Source organism: Teleopsis dalmanni, chromosome 2 (genome assembly GCF_002237135.1).
Source record: "Teleopsis dalmanni isolate 2A chromosome 2, ASM223713v2, whole genome shotgun sequence".
Lineage (NCBI taxonomy): Eukaryota > Metazoa > Arthropoda > Insecta > Diptera > Diopsidae > Teleopsis > Teleopsis dalmanni.
The window spans coordinates 221,190,936-221,203,198 of NC_051847.1; the positions used below are offsets into that span (position 1 = coordinate 221,190,936).

At 32.5% G+C, this 12,263-nt stretch overlaps 1 protein-coding gene across 1 annotated transcript; it reads left to right on the forward strand.

Annotated features, from left to right (window-relative positions):
* The first annotated feature begins 8,659 nt into the window (after nt 1–8,659).
* LOC119676791 (proteasome subunit alpha type-2-like) lies at nt 8,660–9,328 on the forward strand. The gene has a single exon (XM_038088051.1). The coding sequence runs from the start codon at nt 8,660–8,662 to the stop codon at nt 9,326–9,328; it is 669 nt and encodes a 222-aa protein (XP_037943979.1).
* The last annotated feature ends 2,935 nt before the right edge of the window (nt 9,329–12,263 follow it).

Sequence of the window (12,263 nt, forward strand, 5' to 3'; positions counted from 1 at the left end):
ATATAAATTTCCGCATGCATAATCGTATGTAACATCGTTGGTCTTGTCGTCACAATTGTAGCTGATTATAGCTGCGCAGAGTTGCAATTACAAAGTCGACTTAACATCACTTGACATGCATGACGCATGCGCGTAATTATAATTCGTTAAATCGCTATTGAGCCAATGCTGTAATAGAATCAAACAATCTGCAGCTTAGACTAAGACTGTTTCAGCACAAAAAGTGCCAGCGCTTGCAGTGAGAACTCTTAGTCGGCGTCATAGTCAGCAGTTCCATTGTCATATTTAATCCATTATTTTATGTAAGGCTGCAAGGCATTTTGCGCATGTGCTCTTACGAGCAGTGCAGGCAACTCTCATTTCATCTTTCTCAATTGTGCATTGGTCTTGAGTCTGGTCTGGTAACTGTGCTAGAGTTGCCACACAACTACATATTAGCTTTATGCAATTGCGCTCAGGTGTTGCTTTTAATTTGCTTACCAGTTGGCATCACGACTTTATAGTCGCCTTCCTTTATGCTCATTACTTAGTTTGGAGCCATTAATGTCAGTTTCGCGTTAAAAATCGATGGATTGGAGTTGAAGTCAACAATATATACCGTCTCTTCAGCAACAGCAACAGCAAATGCAGCAATAGCAATAGCAACATCAACAGCAGCAGCAGCGGCAGCATCAGCAATAGTTGTTGTTTTGTGTTTGTTTGTTGTTCTTATTGTACAAATTAAGCTGCGGATTTTTTAAGCGGCGGAAGATCAAAGAACGCGAAAAACCATCATCTTTTTTAAGGTGGTAATTATGTCTCTTGTGGTCGTTGTTGATCACCGTCGTTTGGTTTGTTGGTTACTTGAGATGAGCTCGCACATATCGCTGTGAATTGGTTTATGTTCTAACTTTTTTGATTGTGTGTGGTTTGAGCTCGCTAGAGAGAAGAACCACCAGGAAGAAGATTCAAAGTGCAAAAATTAATGAAAACGGTTGATTGGGAATATGTCGTACAATCACTTTTTGGTCTGTGAGGTTGTATGTATGCTTGTTGAACTAAAATGGGTTTGATTTTATGATGACCATTGACTTATAGCTTTTTTATTGAAAGAAATTTAATTAAATTGAAAATATCTTAAAAAATCATAAAAGAAATAAAGGCTCCGTCTAACTTTATTATTAAAAATATTGCTGCAATTGTGGTTTGACTTTAATTATAAGAATTCTTACTAAATTAATATACAACACTAATTCTAAATGCAGAATAATGAGATTTAGGAGTATAATATCTTAATCCTTTCAATGATAGTTTTAAAGATAGCTTCAGTCGTAAGCAAAATATGAAATTCAATTTACGAAAAAGATGGGAACAAAAAAGAGCTCTTTAGCTAAATGTTTGTTTACCTAGTTCGATTTTACGTGTACCACCTATTATTAAGGTACTTAGTATAGATTATAATGTATTATAAGTATTTAAATATTCTCATACATTTAGTAAAATAGAAGAATTACTCATATAGGAACTACTATCTGAAAGATCAACATGAATATATGTTAGCTACAATCAAGGGCAGCTATGGAACAAAGTTAACCGATCGCTTCGGTAAATATTTAGGGTTTGTTTTAAACAACAAAAGTCAACTAACAAAACTATGGGTTGGACTATTTAGCTGATTTCTGAAATAAAAGTCAGTTTTAAACCCATTCTGATTCTGATCCAAGTAGTGATGTATTTTAATCGTTATATACGAGCACCACAGTCACTTTCGTAGTAAAGTAGTGTTCCCTTACGATATGATAAAATATCATTAAAAGCGCCTTCACTTGCATTTTTAATTGTGTCAGATCATAAAATATATGTTGTCATTTCAACTTCAATAAATTTTGCTAATTTTAATAAAACTTACTCACTTGACTGTAAATTATTCTATTCTCCACGCGCACTTGTACAAAACTTCGACAAATTGGGAAACAAATTGGGAAATAACCTGTTCGCTTAGATCAGGAAATATTCATGACCCAGTCGACGCTCATACAAAAGTGCTCTATGATGTTAAGCCTGTGGTACTTGTAATGGACCTGATTGGTCACGCCCAAATGTGTTTAGCCTTTGATTTTTAGGGGAAGTAGAATTCCATATATTTTCACAATTCCTTTTGCTTAGAGTTACGGAAAAAGTATCCAGGGGTGAGTTGACACGCAATTACACACGATTGCGTACGCTACACAAAATACACAACATAAGCACATAAAGTGACAATAAACTTTGTTGACTTGGCAATGACTTGAGTTTGATTCATAATAACAATGATGACGGCTTTTTTTGGTGAGGAGGATGTGCTTGATGGAGTTGATGATGACTACGAAAAAATTTAGATGTGCTTTGAACGGACATGAGTTAACATAGTTAATGAAGTTGAAAAAAGTTGAGATACACAAGGCAATATTTTATGCGATGCATAGAGACGCCAGTTTACGTTGGTATGTTTGTGTAGATACATTAGTATGTATAGCCTTCCGCTTCTAAATATATTTAGAAATATTTTCCTCTATAGCACACACCCTATTAGCAATCAAAAAGTGTCAAAATGATATTAAAGGTGTATCTTTGTTGTAATTGTTTTTGTTGTTCTGTCATAATGTGGCATTATGTGGCGAAATTTCCCACTTTTATGTTGCATGTATTGTGCTTTGTTGGAGGCCGCAGTAGCAGCATCAAAAGCTGAGACTTAATGATTTTTTCCGAGTGAATGACTTCCTCCAATTCAATTTGTCAATCTTGTGTTCGCATTTTGTTGCGGGAACGGTTTTTTAAGTGCTCTGTTCTCTGGGTGTGTAGAAAGCGTTGCCGTATAAAATGTGTTGTGTCGCATTCACTTCACGAGTATTAGTCCTGTAAGGTGCATGTCACAATGAGATTTTTCTTTAATTTATTTTAATATGTTAAAAGGGCGTATTAAATATGCTCGACAGGTTTTTCAATTAACATTTGCGATATTATAGTGAAGTAAATGATACCAAGGACTTGTGGGGTGGAAGAACTTTTTAGTATTGTACAATTTGTGTCTGAAAAGAATATGCTTAAAGAGGTTTTCATTTGATAATTTATGGAGAAAATACACAATGATTCACAAATGATTTACAGTGTCGATGTATTTTCATAGGATATGGCGAGGTGGAAAATAACATATCATCATCGTTGGCTGATGTCAAAATGAGCCAGCCAACGATAATGAGAGCTCAAAAGGAGATTTACATTAGACCGTCTAACTCTCAGAAAAGACGATGATATTGCGACGGAAAATTCTCCTAGTGGTTACCATATCTCTATAAGTTTTCAACAACGAAGATGTCATAACTGATCCAGCAATTATCACAGATCAAATTTCCGAATTGTTAGGCGAATTCTTCCATCATATGGCGGTTTAATACAACATTTTTCCGATTTCAAACGAGGAAGATGCAAACAACATCCTTATCAAAACTGCTGAGAATACTTTTTTTAATCAATTTCCATCATTAGTAAGTAATAAGTAATTAATTTCGTAAATTGTACATAAATGGTTAGCGAATGGTATAAATAATCTTTTGCTCAGTATATTCAATCACAATGACAGTGATTGTGACTTCAAGTGTCTTTCGATTTTTTCAGCTTAATGGTGTATATTTGCAAGGTAAAGTAAGGTAGGTAAGTCGCTTTTTGATTTTATTATTGCAGTTTATTTAGTAATCAGTAATTGAGGGCATGGAAGGAAATCATGAAGAAAAATCTCGATATCATTCTGATTAGCGAGCACTTATCGCATATGTAAACTAACTTATGTGTCTCACAGAACTGCCCCGGTGCGATTCACAGGTAATAAATATTCACTATTAAGTACATGATAGTGAACTGTAAAAGAGTTAAAACACTTAGAACAGTTAAGAGAAAACGCATAGACTTGTTAACTTAACTAAGATGTGCGAAAATGTGCCTTGGAGGATCTTGTGCGACAACAAAACCCCAATCTAAAAGTCTTGAAGGCGTAAAGTTGCCACGAATCTTGTAAATGAAAGTTCTATCATATCCAACAGTGACATATTTGTACTTCAAATCTTTATGTGTTTAACAGCATTTGTGGGCTGTTAAAGACCATTTATCTTTTGTATCACAATGGCCCATAATTTGTGCCCAAGTGGGCTTTAGTGCGTAAGGCCACTACTCTAACCCAACCTAAGATTCCTGGAAATGAGATTAGATTATGATCAGTAGTTATTTTGTGTGCAATGACAAATATTGATTTATTTAAAATAATAAATTAAATTAAGGCCTTTTATTGGTGGGACTAAGATGAAAGATGTCATAAGCTAAAGCTATTGTGTTTACATTTTTATGTGAGCATAGATTTTATTGAAGGTGATATAAGTCATATGTGATATATGTTATGTATTTCATATATGGTACATAAGTGTTAACACTACCTGACATAGTAAAATACTAACGCACTACTACTAATGCAGAGATTTGACCAATAATAAGCCAACGTAATAAATCTTCGAGGTTATGTGAAGGCGTCTACTAACGCCAAATAAGTTTCAAGTGTTTTCACTAAACAAATACCAACCATTAATCTGATCATTTTCTCATATTTCCTTCAAGACTACATTATTTAACCTGCCTAAGCCGTTATAGATTGGTTTGTTGCGCAGCACACTATCAACTCAAATCAAAAATACTCTGTATAGCTTGTTGCATGATATTCAATAATGATACAGAAATTGATCGTTGTGTATAAGAGTATATGTAGTAAAACGGCTCCATTATTAAGAAAAAAGTTAAGCACTTCTACTTTGCTCTTTTGTAACTTCATAGACCGTAATTGCACTGACGTAGGTCTGCTACCCGCTGGGTCTTTATGATAAAGTGAAATACGCCATTATTTAACTGAATTGCCAATCAAATGAAATTACCGCTTGTTTTTTAATGACTTAGGATATCAATATGATTGGTAGCATATTTGCTAATAGTCTTAAAAAAATAGATAATTATTCACTTTTGTCATTAAACTATTTGATTAATTTAATTTAAAGCGCTCTTAGTTAACATGCGGTAACGATTTAATTATGTCTGCAACTACAGCTAAGTAAATCAATACATTTGCAGGAGTACGAGTATCTGTCCGCAATCACAGCCTCTGTGGCTAATCAAACTCTTAGATACACATATTTCTCAATTAGGTATTCACTGCGAAATGCCGCATATTGGCTTGGCGCATATAATTTAATGCAACCACCAACTGCAATGCAATCCGTCCGTGTGTTATTTTCTCACTCCAGCTTACACACAAGCAAGATCAGCAAAAATAAATGACTTTATTGTTGAGTCCAATATAATTTTATACTCGATCAGATGAACGCAAGCACCGATGTTGGGAGGTCTTCTTACGAGCTTGTGCGCATGTCTGGTGCTCGTTGCCACACGGCCTGCTGGTATCTTTGTTCGTCTGTTTGTTGCTCTGATTGTAGGTCTGATTGCTGGTCTTCCTGTTTACTTGCTTGTTTATATGCTCATGTATCCAATGTTCCTTTATATTACCCAGATCGTTGCTAATTTGTACGAAGTGGAGAATCGTGCACTTTGCTTTGCCACAATCTCAAGACACAAATGTAAATCAACTTTGATCCACATTATTAGATGCGGATTACCACTTTCAGGTTGAGATCGACCAAGAGATCACGTTACAGTTTAATGCTTTTGTACTGTTTGGAAACGTTGCTGTAGGTAGTCAGCTGAATTGGAGAAAATGATTCATTGTTAGTATACTAAAGTTGTGGCTCCCACTTAAAAGGTGGAGCTTATCACGTTTGTATACAAACAATGGGTACACATTTTTATAAACAAATTGTTTTTATACCAAAGAAATTTCAAACATGTAATGCACCTAAAATTATGCAGTAGTACCAATAAATTTAATTATCGGGAAGGACCCTAAGCAATATACACACGTTTTATTTACTTTGTGTACCTAAACTCGCTTTATAGTTATTATTTCTTTAAAGACTGATCTTCATCGCCCACATTTCTTTGTTGTTTTCCGAACTCCTGCTGTGTCTGTAATTACGATTGAAATGTCATTTGTCAAAATAAAAGTTACTGCTCCTGTTTTAGGTATTCAAACATTTTCTTATCCATCGCATAAAATGATCATGTTGATCATGTTGATCGTGTTAAACACGTGTTCTAATCTTATTAAGGGAACAAAGGAAGATAAAAAGGAAAATGGAAAACAACAAATCAACCTTCAATCAATTTAACCACACTAAACAAACCGCTTTGGCGGTACTTACTATGTCGGTATCGATCTAAACTGCAATTTTAGATGGGGCGGCACCATCAAACTCGCATAAATCTTCTGCAGAATTCATTCATTATCCTTAGCTTGACCGCAACAGAAGAATAAGTATTTAAGCATAGCGAATAAAAAATATACAATCAAAAAAGTCTGAAAAAAATACGAGTAATACAAAAAAGATATACTAAACAGAAACATACAAAAGATACAATATTAAATTTAAATCCGTACAACAACATCCACTGTTACAACAAACAATGCGAAATTTGTGTACGAAGAATGGCAAAAAGATCTGCAAACAAAAGATACAATGCATGTGATGTATCCGCATAAACATTTTTCATTGATTGGATAAGTTGTAATTATCCTTTAGACAAAAGGCGCTAAAGAACAACACCTTCTTTACACCTCTGGGCCACAAAGAATAAGGATACTTTCGTTTTATTTGTTGCTTTTGTATTGATTTATTGATTGCTTTTATCGTACAATAACAAAAATTACTTATATTTATATAAAAAAAATATAATATTATTGAGTATTATGAGTGTACTTTATGAGGTAATTTTGTGTAGGTAAATATATCACAAAAATATATACATATTGCAGTATAAATAATTATGGCTAAGCATTACCTAGACTTCGATAGAATCTCTTTGAAAAATAAATGCTAAGCTTCGAAGAGGTACACGGGTTAAATCTATATACATATTTAAGTATGAAAATTAAAATTATTTATTTAAAAAGTAATATACATTAAGACCGAAAAGTTTTCGGAAATTCTCATTTAAAATTCGCGCGCTGTATATTTTTCGATATTTTAAGTTTATGTAGTTTGGCAGAAACTAACCACAATTACTATGCCAAAAATGAGCGCGATCTGTCAGACAGTTCGTTTACGGGAGCTGTTGAAACCAGTTCACCTCAGTAGTGCGTTGCGAAAAAAACAATGGAAAAAAATATTGAACAAAGAGTTTGCATCAAATTTTGTGTTTCGAACGAATTTCGTGTGCAGAATCGTTGCGAATGCTACAAAAGGCTTATGGGGAATCAGTTTTATCGAAAACTCAAGTTTATGAGTGGTACAAAGCCTTCCAGGACGGTCGTACGACCGTCGAAGACATTTCGCAACGCACTACTGAGGTGAACTGGTTTCAACAGCTGCCGTAAACGAACTGTCTGACAGATCGCGCTCATTTTGGGCATAGTAATTAAGGACAGTGCTGCCAAACTACATAAACTTAAAATATCGAAAAATATACAGCGCGCGAATTTTAAATGAGAATTTCCGAAAACTTTTCAGTCTTAATGTAATTCATTGTCTTTTAAATCATTTAAATCGTTATGACCATTATTGTTATAATTAAGCATTAATTAGAGCACGAGTTGAATTCAATTTTCTCGAACATAAGCTTCTTTGTCTCTGAAGCTTCTGATCCAAAAAATCTCTTAATAAACTTCGAGAAATCTTTAGAAATTTCTATTCGTAACGATTGATAATTATATCTGAACTAATATTATCAATATGACTTTGCTGAGTGCTTGGTTGTGGTATAGTGATTGGTAATAACTACAGATTACCTGCAAAGTACAGGTTTTGCTACATAATTCTGTAGACGGAAGACTTATTGACCATGGCAATGAAATTGAAGACGGACCGTCATAGTATGTCAATGGGCATATTAAGGACCTCATTTGTCCTTCTAATTGCAGGCGAATTAATTATTATTAATATTAATAGGCATATTAATGAGTTCATTTTTCCTTTAAATTACAGTATTACTAATAGGCAGAACAATGGTACACTGCGGATTATGAGATTCCTTATGTTGTGAATGGAGAGTGTCTATTGAGTTTATCCAAACAATTTAAGGTTCGTAACAATACATCTCAGTTCAAAGGCCCAGACCGTATTGGCTTCATTTGATAACTACATGGAGATAACATTGTTCAGCTGGACAAGACTGACGTTATTGAGGTTATCTCAATAATAAAAATAATAAGACAAAGCGACCTGTAGTTAAATTTATGTTATTGTCCGGTTTTGTTCTAGGCTGGAGAGATAAGATCTTGAAAGTAATAATACACATTTCCTTCATGTTCTTAAATATACTTTATTTTTCTGGAATAACTTGTTCTATTGCGAAGAAAAATTCAATATAAAAGTAAAATTTAATTATTTAAGTTGGCTTTATTATCAAAAATGAAATTAAAATTAAATTTGTTTTCAGAGCAACAAATTGGATTTTGTTTGATAATTTTTATTTGTATTTCAAAATTGTTATATATTTTTTAAAAAGACATTATAAAACATTTAGAACATTTGGAACATTTGGAACATTTAGAAGTATGTCAAAACGTGTTTCGAAATTTATGGATTCTACGTGCGTTGCAGTACGAGGTGATGAACATATCGTATTTGCTGCTTATAATACCGATTTGGATGCATTTTATGTCCCTAGTCCTAATACAAGAATTCGTGCTGTAAGCAATAAAACAGTTATGGCTTACGCAGGTGACCAGACAGGCGGACAGGACTTATGGCAGCAGGCCGTGAAGGACCGTACTGATATGTACCCGCAGTATGAGGATGAGCAAGGAAATGTTGCATACATAGCAAATTACCTGTTCAGTGTATTGCATAACTCTACTATTATTCGCAATGGTCCATTATCATTGGTGAGTTGTATAGTTGCCGGTTTTGATGTTGGCAAGTCGTATATCTATAAAGTAGATAAAACTAAAGTGGATGTCATCGATAAGGTGACAGCAGTCGGTTACGAGGAACATACAGCTCAGAACTATCTAAATCAACATTGCAATCGCACTATTGATGAGTTAACAGGTATTATGATTGCTCTTGGATCTTTGACTTCTAAGGGACAAACTGATGTTAAGCATATCGAAGTCGGGGTATTGAGTAAGGGACAACCAATTCGAATGATAAGTCAAAACGATATCACTGACTACTTATGTAGCGTTCCAAGTGATAGCAGTGATGAGTACGTCATAGGTTGATTCCGTTTATACAAGTAATGTAACAATTCACATATAAATTTTGTTATATTTTGAAATCAATTAGAAATTAAGGAATTTACGAAAACAAATTGCTGAAATTGATAATAATGATATTTTTGTGCTGGAGCAAATAAAAATTTATTAAAGAGTATTGAAGTGTTTACTTTTTTCTAAATTTATTATATCTCGGTTCTCGATAACTAGTTAAACTAGATGGCGCTAGAATTGTTAACATACTGTGATATATTGAACTTACATTGTTTTGATCTTTTTGGCATATTGATATATTGCTTTTTTGTTCAATTTCTTTAGTAAGTACTTAGTTAAGTCTTTGACATTACTATTCATCAAATTCATTTAATAGTTCAAGTATTTTATTAAGTCTTTTTTGGAATGTTTGTTTTCCAATTTTCTTATAGTATCCTGATAAATATTGGTACAATATATACTCTATATATACTCAATTTATTTCTACTCTTTTAGAATTCTCTTTTAAAATTATGGAGTAAATACTATGTTTAAATTGTTTTGGGTCAGCAAACAAATCATAACAACTTTTGTCGGTCTAACGACTCCATAAGAATCATTGTTACTTCGGGCTAAGAAAGTAATTGAGAAAGAAATCTCTCTAATAACGAATATCACATGGTTATAATGTCAATCTTGCGATTTGATGTGGATATCCATACAGTACCAATAGTGATTATAGGGTATTCATTGTAAGATTGGTTTTGAGTGTGAAACTAGATGGAACGATGAGCTGTAAAATGACAACGACGCAGTTAGAGGTGTTTTTTAATTCCATCATCATAGATTACTCAATTTACTTGCTATGCAATCATGTGATATTGCTCTTAACAGCCGTAGACCTCATTTGGCTTGAAAGGCAAAATTCAAGTAAATACTTATTGATTTAAAAGTTAAAATTAAGGAAAAGTTCATTCAAATTAATACTTTGTTTTTGTAAAAATTACGATTCAATTCCATTTTCAGCTGTCAAGATTGCCATATAACGTTTATTGATTCCAACTTGTTTTGCTATCGAAATCAAGAATATTTGAAATAATAGCTGAAATTATTATACATTTAAAACTCTCGTGTGAAAATCCAGTATTAAAGAGACTTCTAGACACACATCTATCCAGGCCAATTAAGCAAGTAAGCATATAGTAAAAACTTCACATAACGTTTATATGCAGGTATTTCCCAAATTTTCATATCTGAAATTCAGTGGCTCTTCAACTACTTTTTCAACTACTAATTTAAATATCCTTAATAATTTTAGTGTGGAATTTATATATGGATATTCCTTATACTGAAACCAATTTAATCTTCAATTATTTAAATTAACAATGTTTTTTAGATGACCATATAAATTAATATATTTTATCAAGATGAGATATATTAATCACGGTCAAAAAATTATAATCTCTCTATACTGTTGTTATCTAACAAAACGGTTTGTTGCCAATTGTAAGGGTAATATATATAATAATTTATTATATATATATATTATATACATACATATATACATATTTTTTTACTAAAGCATCGTTTACAGTTTCTATTATGAAAATGAAAAGGTAGTAATTAAGTCTTGATTGAATTTCCATCTTCCGTACAGTTATGATCAATATATTTAATGTTCCGGTGTGATATTAGTCGAATTTTGTTTGGTTTAAAAACCATATAATTTTTTAATTAATTTTTTAATATGAAAGCATAATATTTTACATATTAATATAATGTCAAATACAGAAAGTCTTTTAGTATAAAATTACAAAATATATTAAAAATTAAAACAAAATATATTTGTCATATTGCATCCGAATAACAATACTCACACTAACAATAACAATAACAATAACAACAACTACAACAATAACTATTTGTAAATAATTAACAGCATTCCTTAATTAATCAAATTAATATTGTCCTCATTTTGCTAATGAAATATTGTTAATTATATAAAAAATCACATGTTCGAAGTTGTTTAGGTTTCTCTTAAAAATGAGTAATAAAAGTTTTTATGAAGTCACATTTTTTGCCGAGCATAAATCAGTGAAACAGTTGACAAAACCCGAAAAAGTGTTAATTTACTTTTGTGGCATTTTTAATTACCAGAATTAACACAATGTTTTGTTTACGAGCACTTAAACATATTTAAGCTTAAATTTGTTTATAAATTATTGATTTTTAAAAGATCACATCAGTTAACTTTTGCAGAATATTAATTTATGGGTTTTTGCTTGAGAGTAATACAAAGCGGCTTACATATCAAAGCCGAGCCGCTGAGCCGCTGAGGTGCTCAGCCGGGAAGCCACAGAGCCACAGAGCCGAAGAGCCCTGCATCATTAAGTAGCCAACGAAGAATGGCAGATACTCATATAAAAAAATATTTTTTATATATGTGAACTTGTATATATTTGAATAATGCATGCATGTATGCATGCATATGTATGCATGCACATGTATGTCAGGAAAATTATAAAAGGCTACCGTAAGCACGGCAGTATGTTTTGACAATAACTTAAGGCAATATTTCATAAATTTAATACTCCAAATAAAAAGTTAGAAGTAAATTTTGTTAAAATTTTTAAACAATAAAGGAACTTTATTAAATGAAGTAGTAAAATATGCAAATAATGCCCGTTAGGAATATTTTCAAAGTGGACTAAAGTGGACTACAAATTAAGGATAACTGTTACGCATATATCGTATATAGTTGATGTGACTGAAAAAACAAAATAATGAAGAAAAATTAAAAATTAGTTCTTCATACTTCATTTAAGAACGAAACTCATAAACAAAACGATCAATATTTTAAAGGTAAAAATGCATAAATCGATTTAATCCTTGCGCTGCCTCTGGGGCTCAATATCATATTAATTGATGCGACGACCTACAGCAAAGCAACTCAATGCCGAGAATGAGT